A 15,402-nucleotide genomic window follows, 5' to 3' on the forward strand; every position below is an offset into this window, starting at 1 on the left:
CTCTAGAAATATCGTCCTGCTTTGGTTTTGGTTGGTTTATCCTACTATGCTGTTGCTAGTGGGAAATCTTGAAGCTGCAATGCAATTCTCGAAGTCTGCGATGATCGGTTTGGGTTACCAATAACAATAGAGCCCGGAGGAGAAGATATCGGGAGGAGCGAGACATGGATTTGTGAATATAATAATCAAATGATGGAGGGCATGATGATACGATCAGCTTGGGGGACCCGCCGCACCCGGGTAGGTTGTGAGAGAGATACAGCAGCTGCGGCGGCACCCTCATAATTGCAAGGCAGCTGCTTGCGGAGCGGGGAGGAGGGGATACTCCTACATACTGTACATAAATAATGGCAGACCAGTCGTCGTCGTCGTCGCACCAGTACTTCTTCGCTCGTTGCACACACACAGCACCAAACAGAGTACGAGTGCTGCTGCTGCTGAGACAGAGAGCTTCAAGAGAGCGAGCAGGCTCCTCTCCTCCGACCCGGGATTCCGTTGCCATGCCATTCCTATGTGATTGATGCTCTCCCTCTCATCCTCCTGCTCCGTAGTATTATTATCAGCAGCATCAGCGCGTAGCAATTAAGAGCGAGATCAGCGCCACCAGTTGCAGCTCGCCACCTTCCTTCCACCCTTCTTCCCTTCGCTTCTTCTTGGGGGTCTTTGGCCTGACCAACCAAGAACGACGAAGAGAAGGATGGGGACGGGGTGGCGGAGGGCGCTGTGCACGTCCGTCCAGCGGGACGACGACCGGGATGACCGCGACGCCAAGAACAAGAAGCGCCGGCCGCAGCACGACGCGCCCAGCCCACGCAGCACCAGCGGCGGCGGCTTCTTCTCCGCCGTCAAGAGCGGCAGCAACCCGTCCACGCCCACCCTCCGCTGCCGCACCAGGCCGCTGCAGCAGCCGGCGGACCCCGCCCCCGTGACGCCGCCGCCCGCGCGGAAGCACCGCGTGCCGCTCTTCCAGGCGCTGTCGGCGCCGGCCTCGCCCAGATCCCCTTCCAGATTCGCGCTGCTCAAGGCGTCGCTGCTCCCGTCCAAGGTACGGTACTGTGTACACCATCTCTCACATTTCACGTTTTTTCTTTCTTTCCGTCCTCTTGGCTTGATCCAAGAACTGAACTGAACTACAATGACGGGGATGGAAAAAAAAACATGGATCGATTCGTTCTCGTCTCTTCTGATTTGGTTGACCCTTGCTTGCTGTTCTTCAGCGGCGCAAGCAAAGCAAAGCCAGCCGACGAAGAAAACTGAATCGAATGCACTCCACCATGATTGTCCTAGTATAACACTAACTTAGTCTATCAGCAATGGAGCTTGTCTTTTGCCCTGGCCGCTCGTGATTGGTGATCCCCATCTCTCTTCCCTTCTCTCTAGAAAGAAAGAAGAAGAAACCAGCCAGCAATGATTGCCACCACCCTCCCCTGTTTTCCACCTTTCTTCCTCCTTGAGATTCTTCCTCTCCAACTTGTGATGATTGAGCAATTATTATTATTATTATTATATCGTCGTCGTCGTCGTCGTCGTCACTCACAGCAGCAGCAGAAGGAGCAGCTTTTTCCAATCAGGCCACTCGTTTGTTTTTGTTTTCCTCCCATCCCAATCCCCCTGATTGCAATGCGTTGCATAGCATCTTCTCCCTGGATAGACTGCCATGCCCCTAGATTACCAAGCAGCATTCAGCAGAGATCCTCCCATCCAGCCTTTTCCTCTCCCTTTCTTGATTCTCATGCATCTCTTGCCATTATCCGTCCAAAAAGAAAAGAAAACCGTACTGCTACAACAACACCTTTTAGGATTGAGGACCTCTGTAGCAGTATTGTACTACACTTTTTAGTAGTGCTAGCAGCAGCTGCACAGCAGGATGCAAATCCCCTGCTTTTCTTTTCTTTTGGAGAAGGTGTGTGTCCCCGTGGGAGGAGAAGGTGGAGCCTAGAGCACAAAAAGATGGTTCCAATCAGATCACAGCAGCTTTTACTCGTCCAAGATGGAGATTTTGATTTGAGTGCTCCAAATGATCCTACTGCTAGCGCCCAAAAAGTCATCTTTTCCCTCATCCCAACGTTTGCTCTTTTCTTTCTTTCTTTGGGAAGGGAAGCCAAGGGAAAGAAATCACCCAAATTTGTTTTCTTTTCTTTTGTTTGTTCATCGTTCTCTGTCTTTTCTTGCAGAATGCGTGCGTGCATTTGTCAGCTGCTAATGGTTGCTCTCTTTCTCTTTGTGCCTGTGTGCAGTCCCGGTGTGGCGTGTGCTCGCGCGGCGTCAAGAGCGGCGGCAGCTCGGCGGTGTTCACGGCCGAGTGCTCCCACGCCTTCCACTTCCCCTGCATCGCCGCCCACGCGCGCTCCTCCTCCGCCAACGGCGTCCTGTCCTGCCCCGTCTGCGCCTCGCCGTGGCGCCAGGCGCCGTTCCTCGCCTCCCTCCGCCTTCACTGCTCCTTCCACGACGACGCGCAGAGCAAGCACCGAGGCGGCGGCGACGACGGCCGCAAGACGCCGCCGCCCGCCTCCGCCGCCGCTACCGGTGGTGGTGGCCCCAAGCTCTACGACGACGACGAGCCGCTGCTGGCGCCCAAGGCCGCGGCCAACGGCGGCGGCTTCAACCCGATCCCGGAGGCCGACGAGGACGACGACGAGGAGCAGGGCGCCGCCGAGTTCAGGGGCTTCTTCCCGCGGCCCAGCACCACGTCGGGCCTGGCCGTCACCGTGGTGCCCGAGGCCGCGCTCGTGTCCTCGGGCCGGCGCCACGGCAAGTACGTGGTGGCCGTCAAGGTCAAGGCGCCCGGGCTGCGCTCCTCGTCGGCGGCCCCGCGGCGCGCGCCCATCGACCTGGTCACCGTGCTGGACGTCAGCCAGGGCATGATGGGCGAGAAGCTGCAGATGCTCAAGCGCGGGATGCGCCTCGTCGTCGCCTCCCTCAGCCCCGCCGACCGCCTCTCCATCGTCGCGTTCTCCGGCGCCGCCAAGCGCCTGCTGCCGCTGCGCCGGATGACCAGGACGGGCCAGCGGTCCGCGCGGCAGATCGTCGATCGCCTCGTCGTCTTCGCCGCCGCCTCGACCACGGCCACGGCCACGCAGGGGCAGGAGCAGGCGCAGCAGAGCGCGTGTGTGGGCGACGCGCTGCGGAAGGCCACCAAGGTCCTCGAGGACCGGCGCGACCGCAACCCCGTGGCCACCGTCATGCTGCTCTCCGACACCCAGCAACAGAAGCAGCAGGCGCCGCCGCTGGCGCCGGAAAATTCGACGAGGAAGCAGTTTGGGCGGCCAGCCGTGGTCCCAGCAACGCGCTTCACCCACGTGGAGATCCCCATCGGCCCCGGCGACGCGCCGCCTCTCGTGTCCGAGTCCGAGGTGAAGCACTCTGAGCCTCCCGTGGAGCACGCGTTCGCCAAGTGCCTGGGTGGGCTGGTGAGCGTGGTGATGCAGGAGGTGCACCTGGAGCTGGCGTTCCCGACGGGGGAGATCACGGCGGTGTACTCATGCGGGCCCGGGCAGCAGGCCGTGGCGGTCTCCGGCAGCGGCGGCGCGGGGGTGAGCGTGCGGCTGGGCGAGATGTACGCGGAGGAAGAGCGTGAACTGCTAGTGGAGGTGCGCGCGCCGCTGGGCAGCCACCCGCACTCGCTGTCGGTGCGTTGCAGCTACCGCGACCCGTCGTCGCAGGAGACGGTCCGCGGCGCGGAGCAGCCGCTGCTGCTGCCCCCGCTCCAGGGCGAGCGGGCGTCGTCGTCGTCGTCGCGGCGGCTACACGACCTGTTCGTGGCGACGCGCGCCGTGGCGGAGTCGCGGCGGCTGGCGGAGCTGCAGGACCTGGCGACGGCGATCCACCTGCTGTCGTCGGCGCGGGCGCTGGTGCTGCAGTCGCCGCCGACGCAGCAGCAGCAGGAGCTGGTGGGCAGCCTTGACACGGAGCTGAGCGACATGCGGTGGCGGCGCGCCAACCAGCATCAGTACCAGCAGCAAGAGCCACTGACGCCGACGTCGAGGAGCGGCAGGAGGAGGGGAGACGGGGACACGACGACGCCCGTGGGGACCCCGCGTGGGTCAGCCGGTCCTGGAGGGGGCGGGGCCGGGGAGCCACTGACGCCCACGTCGGCGTGGCGCGCGGCAGAGCAGCTGGCCAAGGTGGCCATCATGCGCAAGTCCATGAACCGGGTCAGCGACCTGCACGGCTTCGAGAACGCGCGCTTCTGAAGCTAGCTGTGATCCCTGTCAGGTCATGCCTGAGATGTCTGTTTGTAATTGAGTCGTATTTTGTTTTGCCCTTTTTCGTTTTCGTTTTCGCTTGTGAAATGAGACAGAACCAAAGAGGAGAAGAGGAGGAAGAAGAGAGCCCCCGCCCCGTGCCTCGCCCCGCTTGATGCCTTGTTTAAACCTAGTGCATAAAATCTTAGGGTGTCACGTGTCGTATGGGGTGTTATACTAATAAAAAATCAAATTACAAATCCATCAGTAATCCTTCATTAGCACATGTGTTAGTGTAGCATCACCTTGTCAAATCATAGACTAATTAGGCTTAAAAGATTTGTATCATAAATTAGTCGTAAACTATATAATTAGTTATTTTTAGTCTATATTTAATAATTCATACATGTGTTCAAACACATTCGATAGGAGAGGGAGTAAACTTGACAAAGACAAGCTAAACAAGGCCTGAGTCCGGCGAACGGCGGCTAGTAGAAGATGAACAGAAGCAGTCAGAGCTGCTGTTGTTGTTATTAAATACCCCCTTATTATATATGGATTATCAATTATGATGACGATTATTTAATCAACCCAAATAGGATGAATCCTTCCATTTTCATTGTTCCTATTTGTTGCTATATGAGTACTACTGTAGAAGATAATTGGTGGCAGCTGCTGTTGCGCTTTTACATCTTGCAGTGTCAATCAGATCATGAGCAACAGGAGCCTGTCTGACGGCAACCAGTCGCAAGGGAAAGCAGGCTGCCTGATACCAATCAGCTCATGATTCTTCATCACTTGTCATGCTCCTCTGTTTCTGTTTCTGTTTCTGTTTCTGATTCCGATTGCTAACAGTCAGAGCAGCCAGCCGAAACTGTGAGCTGAGCTGATCAGGGTCCGGGCAGACCAGCCATCTCGGTCATGCTTGCTTGGTAACAGAAGAGCTGGTTCATCTCATCATACAGGTAGTAACAGGGAAAGAAAGGTACGGTGAACATGCATGCGCATGACCATGGTTGGTTGGTTGGTGACTTGGTTCTCTTCACTCTTCCTTTCTCAGTCAGTCAATCGACGAATGGATCAAGATTCAAGATAGATGAGAGGACGAGATGCCTTATCTGATCCCGTTGGAGTGCAATGCAATGCATCCCAAATGACAGACCTCTGCTCCTCCGGTCGCTGTTACAGCACCAACACATCAGAAGAAGAAAAAATTGCTCCTCCTATACGTATAACTGTACAAGCAACTATACTACAGCACTAGTACATGATGTGGATGGCATATGCATAGCATAGGGGATGTGTTTCGCTGGTCTGAAACTTGGCTGAATCTAGCTGAAAAACATTGCTCAGGCTGAAATGTTGTGAGAGAAAAATACTGTTCCGGCTAAAAAAAGAAGCCGAACAAGCCAAATATCATTCCAGCCGAACGAGGCCATTGCTGGCAAAGCAAAAGTCCTCTATAATGCATACAAGGACACGCTCCTCCTTTTCCGTTCCTTTGCCTTTTGCCTTTTCCTTTCTCTTCCCCTCTTCAAACAATGCATGCCTTTTGTGTTTTTTTTTTCTATATACGACTACAGTAGTATATATAATAATCAGGATCTGGAGCAAGAGGAACAAAACAAGCACACATGCAACAGATATACATAATACCTGTATCTATCTTTTTGCATATTATATTATCTATATACACAATCAACCAGGCACAAAAGGGTCGGTCCTTCTCTGATGATGCAGAGGCTTGTGATCATTGCATTGGATCGGTAGCTAGCATATGCTCTCAGACGGTCCAGTCAAAGCACACAAAGCAAGTGCTGTCTCCTCTTCACATGACCTCAGCAATAGTTCAGATTAATTTAATTTTCACAAAAACCAAAAAATGGGCAAACTACTTTATATTTACTCTTACATATTTGATATATAAATGCCGGTGTTATATACACGCGCAACTGTATACATACATGGTATGTGTAAGGCTCGATCCTCGGCAAAATTAACTGCGTCGTATTTCTTGCAACCAGAGATGTGTATTCCTTCTCATTACAGGCTGATGATGCTGATTATGAGGCAATCTGTTCATCATGTTTGTTTTAGTGCAATTTTCCTCTGACTGCACCATAATAGTCTAACTACCAGTACTATTTGTACAAGAGGTTGCAGGCTGGGAGGTCATGGATGCCATTGAGATCCTCCAGGGAGAGCTCCCTCTCAAGCTGCTGCTTTGTGGCCTCCAGCACCTCCTGCAATTGTTTCATCCATTTTCATTTGCATCACAATCACATACCCTAATCATAATTAATCAATTAACTAAAACAAAAGGACAACGAGGATCATCAGCTTACTTTGAACTGCATATACGAGGCTCGCATTGCTAGCCACTGGGCATCCATCATCTCGAAAGCTATGCAGTAGAGCACGTCGAATGCATCCTCGTGTTCTAATAATACAAAAGATCCATCCATGTGGCAACCAACACATTAAGCTCTTAATCAGGAGGTATATGCATGGAGAAATTACAAATCACTCTGGTCCCGGACTTGACAGAAATAACAGCGTCATCAATTACTACCTACCTGTCAACACTTTGATGAAGTTAATCCCTGGCAAGGATTTCGGACGCACTGAAACACAAAAAGGCAAAAAGGAAAACAATTGAGTACAGTCAGCAACATTTTCCTTTCTTTCAGGTATCGCAAATCATTATCTGAACGAATAAGCAAAACCAGCACAGCTACTAGCTACCAGAAGTTATGAAACCAACAATCATTCATTCAGTTGTTGCTTTCAAAGAGATAGTACATGGGCAATCATACAAAATAAATAAAATGAAATAAATAAGCCTATCTTTCTTTTCTGTTTGAAACCACATGATGATTCTGGTGAGGACTGGCTTCTTCTGCATACTGGTATGGATGATCAGGCAGGCCAATCATGGGTGGCACAACGCATATATGCAACGGGACGAGACGGTTGCACATCGGTTAGCAGTTAGCACCAGCTGTGTCCATGTGCCTATTATAATGTTCATCGTCGAACAGTCGTAATCAAATCCAAAGATTCCTCATCTTGAGAAAGGAAACAAAACCTAATACTATACTGCAATGTGGCTGCACAATGATGGGGCCGTTTGACTCGTACAAACGCGATGCACATGGTGGGTTTACATGTACGTACTCTGATTACTACTTTTAAAGTGCTTTGACCAAAACAAATCTGATGCGATGCGATGCAATGCAATGCACATAGTCTATATACATGTAAATTCTTATTAATTCCAGGCCACTAGACAGTTTCACATGTAGAGATCAGATGCCATGCCCGGCCCGGAAGTAAAAAAAAAAAAAACTAGCGACGATCCTTTTGGTGCTTCTGGAATGGTCCAATCCCTATCTATGAATTATGATGCATACCTGAGTTGAGCTCCAGCAGTTGAATCAGCATGTATGAGATGTTTACACCCGCGACCGCAAAGGGATACTCCCATGTAGCTCGCATTCCTTGCTGCTTCAGCATCAACCTCTTGAAAGAAGCCTGCTTAATTGTTGGATCAGCCACCAGCAACCGTCAGTCTATATGCATGACAAGGTAGACACTTTGCTCACTTCGTAAGGAGGACTTCATTCATTTTTAAATAGAGGATTCATGAATCCAGATCCCCCCAAGCCCCCTGGTTAATTATTAAATTAATTAAAGAAAAAAGGCCTACCGGATATGTTCTTGCAAAAAATAGAAGGTTCTCAAGCGAAACAAATCCACAGCCCCTGAAATAAAAGTAAGATGATATTGTTAAGACTCTTCGTCTGTCAGGGAAACACAAGCATGTTTGTTGGAAGAAACCAGCAGCTGATTTTGGGCCTCTAAGAAGAAAGAGACAGGGAGCGTTTTAAGCTTTTTTTTACAGGAAAAATAAAAAAATGAACTGTGTGAAACTTATTTCCTAAATAGGGCATAGAGTGAGACAAAAAAAACACGAAGTAACCTGAAATCAGTCGCTGGATTCATGCCTTGCCACCCCATATCTTTCCACTGCGCTGAAACTATGCTAGTGAGCTCTGTATCAGGAAAGGAGATCTTCCAAAGAGCCCTAAGCGATTCCTAAATCCAAAGCACACAATGTAATAAAATTCACAAGTCAATAAGGTATAGCAAGTTGAAATATATTATCGTGCCAAGTGTTGCAAGGATGAACTGAAATCAAGGTGAAACTATAACTTTTCATGTCTCTTTTCTATCCATTAGAATGACATTGCTGAATATTTGATTTCTTTTAGATCACTACAGAAAGTTAGATGAAGCCTGTATCTATGTCATAGGGATGCACAGAACCCTATGACTAATGCTAAGTAGTATTTGTGAAGCTAATTAAGTCGAGAGTTTCTCACTTGATGATCTTGCCGATTTTCGTCATAAGGTATATTTAGCCTTTCCTTCAAATTTTGCAGTCTCTGTTCCTGAATATATTTAAGAGGTCATTTCAGCAGCAAGATGAAACGAAATTTGTATATATGGTACATCTGATTGTAGTTAGTCTATTTTATTTATTGTTTCCTAGAAACGAGAGACGGCACAGAATCCTGATTGTATTTGGTCTAATTAAACACATGATGAAAGTGATGGTAGTACATCTGTACCTGTAGAGGGGTTAGATCAAGCACTATCTTCTCTGCACTGACTTGTCGCCTTTTGCCTGAGCCGTTGAAAAGCCCTCCAAACCATGTCCGATTCCCAACCATGGTAGCATCAACTGCAATGAGGTCCTCTCAAAAAAAAAAAAAAAAACTGCAATGAGGTTGTTTATTAGGAAGCAACTGGGATAAAGATCATTATAGTACTAGCGACAGCCTATATATAGATACAAAACTGCAAGAGGAATCTGTGATAATAGTTTTCCTGGTTGAAAAAAAAAACGATCGCTAGTGCTTAAAACAACACAGGAACACTCTAACAATCTTTCATGCTTATAAGTATTCATCTTGTTCTGCTGTGCTTATTTTAAGCCGTAGCCGGTTGCTGCTGCAGCTCCTCCTTTCACAAATTACAGTACAATAAGCAGCAGCAGCCGTTTAATATAAGTGCAGCCAAACACGGACATTATATGAAGCGATTATATGAACAAGATAGTATCTTTTTCGTCATTAAGAAAAAACAAAACAGAGAATTGTCAATTTAATTTGCGTCAACATGCAATGGACCTTTTGTCTATGCATTCTTGCTTGCAAACACAGAGCTATTATTATTATATGTAGGGTAGAGAAATGTACAAAAAATGAAAAAAAAAATGTATTCCGTCCTACCTGTTGTTGGCGTTGAAGTTGAGACGGAAACAGAATGCCCATCAAATTAAAATAACGGAGGCGCCCTTTCTTTCTTTCTTTCTTTCTTTCTTTACCAATAATAATAACGAAATCAATGAAGGCGAGGGGAGGGCGACGAGGGCGGCGCGTCAGGAGCTAATATGACGAGTGGGAAAGCATGATCCATGAACACACACGCGGCGGCGGATTGGAGAGCGGTGCATGCGGTGCCCCCTCCCTTGTTGTTGCTTGTTGCTTCGGATTTGGAGGAGGCATACGCGCGCGCGCGTGCGCAGGAAGAAGAAGAAGCTACGCCCCTGAGGATTCGACGGAATTCTGGGACATTCCCCTAGCTCGATGGCGTCGCTCCTGGATTGATCGACGCGACGCGACGGAGGGAAGGGAGGGAGGGAGGAGGGTGGAGAATTGGGGAGCCTCCGTGGACCGCCCAGCCCCTCCTCTGCCCTTGCCCTTGCCCTGCCCTTGCCCGGATCGTCGCTACCTATGCTATGCCAGCTCGATCAAGGCATGCAATTTCTCCCTCTCCCTCTCCCTCTCCCTCTCCTTCTCTGCCCATGGTGGCGGTGGCGGTGGCGACACCGCCCGCGCATGCCGCCTGGCCATCCATCCAGCCCCTTCACCTTCCATGGTTTGTCATTGTCTGCGACGGCCGGCGACCCAACCTCCGGAATAAACTCAACAAGGCCCAACATAACCACATATGACGGGCCTGGGCTTCGTAACCGAACGGTCTCCTGCAACTTTTTTTTTTTTTTTTCTGAACGGTTTTCATGCGCAAAATCTCCGCGCCGAGCCGCCAACTGCCGGCCTCGTGAATGTGCGATAGCCCGCATAATAGAAAATGGAAACCTCCCATGGGCCGGTGGGTCTGTGCGTGTGGATCCATTGCATTCGGAGGATCAGATTACCCACGTGTGTGTGGGAATTTAAAAATAGGGCCAAGCTACCACGCCCGTGCATGGTGCTGCTGCGCCGCCAGCCCACGCCTGCTGCTGCCCGGTCTACTGCACGCGCCTACTGCTGCCTGGTCAGCTGCTGGGCCGTATCACCTGCTGCCTACTGCTTGCTCTGCAACACGCGCACTCGACGTTGCCTCCATGGTCTACCTCGCTAAATGTTTGTGGGTTTCACTCCCCGAGAAACAACTTTGACTAACTATATATTAAAAAACATTAATATTTATGATATATAATTAGTATTATTGATAGATATTTGAATCTAGATTTTTAATAAATTTATTTAGAGATAGAAATGTTGCACGTATTTTCTATAAATCGAGTCAAAGTTATCGGTATGCAAATTGTGGCGACTAACATCTAGGGACGGAGGGAGTAATTGCTTCTGCAAGTGAATGGTGCTCGAGAGCAGGGTACAGAGACTAAAGTCGGTGCTTGGATCATGTTTATTCATTGTGTTGATGCCAAGAAAATGTGCAAACATAAAAAAACGATGAGACCAAAGTAACCTTATACCATTCTCACTGACGGATGGCGTCATCAACTTCTCTTGTTAATGTTGGCTATGTAGATTACATTTTATTTGTTGTCCAACTAACATTGCAACATCCAACTATGGGCCTTGTATAGAAATGAAACACATGTACACATGGGACCGCCTTTCGCCTACTCATGAAACACTTGTAACATGAAAGCACTTTATATAATATACGTCTCAAGCAGATAAAACATTTTCAACATACGCTTGCAACATATATGTATAGCCACTGTAACATATGCAACATTCAGATAAATGCGCTTGCAACATACGTCTAAAGTAGATGAAATATTTTAAATAGATACTTGCAATATACGTGTATAGACATTGCAACATATGCGACATTCAGGTATACTTTTGCAACATCCGCATCGCACACACTGGGACCACCTTCACCTACATGGACCGCCTACGCCTACTCATGAAACACTTGCAACATGAAAGCACTTCCGGCAACATATGTTTAAAGCAGATGAAACATTTGGAACATATGCTTGCAACATATGTGTAGCCAGTGTAACATATGCAACATCTAGATAAAACAATTGCAATATACGTGTGAAGTATTGAAAAGACACTCGCAACATACAAGTATAGCCATTGCAACATATGCAACATCCAAATCTACTTTTGCAATATCCATATAAAATACTTGCAGCATACATCTAGAACATCTAAAACATTTGACACATATGTTTACATCATACGCTTTCAGTGTAACATGGGCGAGTGAGGCAGCGAACCGGCGTGGTGGACGTGGTGCTACGAGACGGCCGCAACAGGCGGGTCACACGATGGCCGGGGTGAATCCACGCGGGCGGGAGTAAGCAATGGCGTGAGCGGATGGGGCATGGGGTGCACGAAGCGAGCGGCGCGGTTGGGGCGGCAGAACGGACCGCGCGGAGCAAGTGACGTGGGCAGGGCGCGCGGAGCGGTCCGTCCGTCCGGACGGATGTCCGCTTCTGAGCATTATCGTTAAAGGAAGTGCATGATGAAATTTTGGCACGGTGTTGACTATGGTTAATCAGACAAAATAAATTATAAGTCGGCCATGCAAATATTTTATATATGTGGCTCTAACATATGAGGTCCCATATGGAAATGTGTGCTATTTATGTTGACCTTGCTAAGTTGACTCACAATATGATTATGCTCACGTATATTTGTGGTGTATAATTATTTTTGAACCAAAAGCATTTTTGTGCACATGCATGTAAGTATAGACGGTAGCCATTGTTGCACTAGCTGATCATTCAGCACAACTCTCCATGTAAGTCGATTATATCCTCTTCTGGTATACATGCATGTGGCATATTCATGTTCTAATGATGCATCCGTACATACATGTACATGCACATATTTGTGTTACGCTGCGTCCATGGATTAAAATACAATCGGGTCCACTGAGCAGACGGTGCGCCCTGGACCAACGATGGCGGGGCTGGCGGAGGTGTCCGTCTGGACGCTTAAACCAAATCACAAACCCATGGCTTGGATTAACAAAATGCGCGGCATGTGGAGCAGTCTGTCCGGACGGACGGACACCCGCTTCATAGCATTACCGTTAAAAATATGATAACTTTCTAATAGAGTGTACGTATCTTATCTTATCTTATCTTATACTTTTATAAGGCAAAACCCTACTACCATATTTGTCTCAACATGAAAGTTCTCCAACTAGGCAATGCATTATCACACAACATTAAAATCCAAACCCCACTACCATATTTCTCTCAACATACAAGCTATACAATTAGGCAATACACTATCACATATAATTAAAATCTACTAGCACATGCAATTATAATGTCTACATCAGTAAGACATAAGCATTTTATTATCTACGCATCATGCCACACAATTCACTAATATGAAATTCCTATAGCAACATGCGGGGTATGCTTCTAGTTTAATTACTTACAATCTCTCACTTATCCAACCAAGCCTAATGAGAAGAGTGGATGCACACTTGCTACTCTCTATGCACTAATGAGGTCCTTAATCTTGGATTCATAAATCTCAATCATCCCAATAGGCTCTTGCTCTCCCTTGCACTTCAAAGTATTTCCTCAGCTGAACAAATGGGCAAGAGAGCCTCAATGCACGAGATGGAGGGGGTATAATAAATAGCCCTAAGCCAACGAACTAGCCGTTACCTATTGACATTTCTTAACGCAATCATCAAGTATGGAGATAGAATCCATCCTCAGCAAAGGCGCCAGAAATGTGTGTTGGCAATACTTAGCAACATTACTAATATTTAGCAATGTCACTAGGTAAAACCTTGATAGTTCCTTACCAATTTTAGATATTTATCCACAAGCGCACGGATTGTAGCATTTCACCCGAAAGTATTTATGGTATCATTATTTATATTTTCACAACGGAAGGCATTAATTGATTAAGAGTCTAGTATGGATATGAGCTCAATAATATACTAGCAAAGTGAACCAATGTTTAATACAGTGGTAAAGACGATATAATCAAGATAGTGGACACACACTTGGACACTCCTCAAGGATAAAAGGAAAGTAAAGAATAAAAGAATAATCCTAAATAGAGCAGGCATTGTTCTAATATAGCCATTCAAAAAATAGTTGATGATCATATAAGTTACATAATTAGTTTTAGTGCTAAGTATGAAGTAGGCCGGGAGGCCACTGAGTACTGGTCTGCCAGTAACCTCATGTGAAAATTTAGACTCCTACACCCTAAACAAACGTGGGGGAATACAAGGGACGGACAGGGCTGTCACCACCTACCGTCTACCCCTCAACCGTGGAGAAGGACAATGCATTCACCTATTTCTCCATACCCGAGCACCACGCTCGTGTACACAGAAACTACCCAAATCCCACTGAGACTTCGACCCTATGGATCGACAAGTAAAAGACTTAGGCACACCCGAAGGCATGATGAACCGTCACCTCAATTTAGCTCTAATTCCAATTATATGAATTATATGAATAGTTAAGCATAAAGTCATGTATGCTAATCTCATGACATAGAAACTATACTCTAGTTCGTATGTCAAGATCATAACATAAAGATTATACTCTAGTTCATAAGTATGACTATAATTATAAGATGGTTTCGTTTGAGCTACCTAGCACTAGATTTAATAAATATGCACCACATTCATCTCACTAGACTCGCCTAGGTCAATCCACCCATCCATGCCCCCCTTTATAGTACAGCCAAAGGTAAAACAAAGTCCTAAACTAATCTAAGTGTCTCTCAACACCAAATGACACTTAGAACTAGTCCGTCCTTAACCTTGTCGTCCATCTTTTGAAAACCAAAACGATTTCCATCGACAGGGGCATGAATACCATAAGTGCCCAATCAATCACCATTACCATGACCTAATGAAAGGATCAAGATGCCTAAGAGGGGGGGGTGAATTGGGCTAATTACAAATTTCTTTGTAATAAACAAATTCTATGGTTAGCCCAATTAACCCCTTGTGCCTAGAAAGTGTTTCTATTGATCTAACGCACAAAAGTTTAGCACCCTAAGTTCCAATCCTACTCTAGCATGGCAATTCTACGAATGTAAAAGACAAGTATTGAATTGCTCAAAGTAAAGAGAGGAGAAGGAACGCGGTGATGTTTTGCCGAGGTATCGGAGAGTCGCCACTCCCCACTAGTCCTCGTTGGAGCACCCGTGCAAGGGTGTAGCTCCCCCTTGATCCACGCAAGGATCAAGTGCTCTCTACGGGTTGATTCTTCGACACTCCATCACGGTGAATCACCCACAACCGCTCACAACTTAAGTTGGGTCATCCACAAGCTCTCCGGATGATCACCAAGCTCCCAATCACCACCAAGCCGTCTAGGTGATGCTGATCACCAAGAGTAACAAGCATGAACTCTCACTTGACCACGACAAGCCTAATGAGAAGGGTGGATGCACACTTTGCTACTCTTGATCTCACTAATGAAGGCTCTCTTTGGGATTCTCAAATCTCAATCACCTCACTAGGACCTTGCTCTTTTTGGCACTCTCAAACGTGTTTCTCAGCTATTGGAATGAGCAAAAATACCCCTACACACGAATGGAGGTGGTATTTATAACATGGGCTAAAAAACAAACCGTTATGTGCCTCTACAGGGTGACTGGATGCTCTGGTCATGTTGACCGGACGCTCTGGTCATTACACCCCGAACTCCAGTGGTTAAGTGTTGACTGGACGCTGGCCAACGTCCGGTCAGCACTGACCGGACGCGTCCGGTCATGTTTTCCCCTCACTGGAACCTTACTGATGTCGACCGGATGTGGGACCCCCAGCGTCCGGTCACTTGCTGAGCAGCGTCTGGTCAGTAGCCGAAACCTGATCAGCGTCCAGTCAGCATTGACTAGACGCATCCGATCAGGATTCTCCCTCTCTGGGACCTTACTGGAGT

General features: G+C 47.8%; 2 protein-coding genes across 4 annotated transcripts; one reads left to right on the plus strand and one right to left on the minus strand.

The window, feature by feature from the left end:
* Positions 1-301: 301 nt before the first annotated feature.
* Positions 302-4,668, plus strand: LOC136495419 (E3 ubiquitin-protein ligase WAV3-like). The gene is made up of 2 exons (XM_066491362.1): positions 302-1,045; positions 2,238-4,668. The coding sequence occupies exons 1-2, from the start codon at positions 698-700 to the stop codon at positions 4,191-4,193; spliced, it is 2,304 nt and encodes a 767-aa protein (XP_066347459.1). The 5' UTR covers positions 302-697; the 3' UTR covers positions 4,194-4,668.
* Positions 4,669-5,950: 1,282 nt separating this feature from the next.
* Positions 5,951-10,112, minus strand: LOC136495420 (uncharacterized). Of its 3 annotated transcripts, none has more exons than XM_066491363.1 (9): positions 9,482-10,112; positions 8,819-8,944; positions 8,570-8,638; positions 8,167-8,282; positions 7,894-7,948; positions 7,598-7,721; positions 6,761-6,808; positions 6,530-6,624; positions 5,951-6,427 (listed from the first exon to the last, which is right to left on the minus strand). In XM_066491363.1, the coding sequence occupies exons 1-9, from the start codon at positions 9,521-9,523 to the stop codon at positions 6,326-6,328; spliced, it is 777 nt and encodes a 258-aa protein (XP_066347460.1). In that variant the 5' UTR covers positions 9,524-10,112; the 3' UTR covers positions 5,951-6,325. The 3 variants fall into 3 exon arrangements, with proteins under 3 accessions (XP_066347460.1, XP_066347462.1, XP_066347461.1); XM_066491365.1 differs by having other exon boundaries at positions 5,957-6,427; positions 8,819-8,931; XM_066491364.1 differs by having other exon boundaries at positions 5,961-6,427; positions 7,598-7,718.
* Between the last annotated feature and the right edge of the window lie 5,290 nt (positions 10,113-15,402).

The sequence above is a fragment of the Miscanthus floridulus genome, chromosome 12 (assembly GCF_019320115.1).
Source record: "Miscanthus floridulus cultivar M001 chromosome 12, ASM1932011v1, whole genome shotgun sequence".
Taxonomy (NCBI): Eukaryota; Viridiplantae; Streptophyta; class Magnoliopsida; order Poales; family Poaceae; genus Miscanthus; species Miscanthus floridulus.

What these genes read in the sequence shown, in the direction of transcription:
- LOC136495419 (XM_066491362.1), top strand. Translation starts at nt 698, where the DNA reads ATGGGGACGGGGTGGCGGAGGGCGCTGTGCACGTCCGTCCAGCGGGAC. An exon ending in CGTCGCTGCTCCCGTCCAAG is followed by an intron (nt 1,046 to 2,237) that starts GTACGGTACTGT and finishes GCCTGTGTGCAG; the next exon opens with TCCCGGTGTGGCGTGTGCTC.
- LOC136495420 (XM_066491363.1), bottom strand. Translation starts at nt 9,523, where the DNA reads ATGGGCATTCTGTTTCCGTCTCAACTTCAACGCCAACAACAG. An exon ending in AACTTCAACGCCAACAACAG is followed by an intron (nt 8,945 to 9,481) that starts GTAGGACGGAAT and finishes TTTTTTTGAGAG; the next exon opens with GACCTCATTGCAGTTGATGC. An exon ending in CTTCATCAAAGTGTTGACAG is followed by an intron (nt 6,625 to 6,760) that starts GTAGGTAGTAAT and finishes TTGTATTATTAG; the next exon opens with AACACGAGGATGCATTCGAC.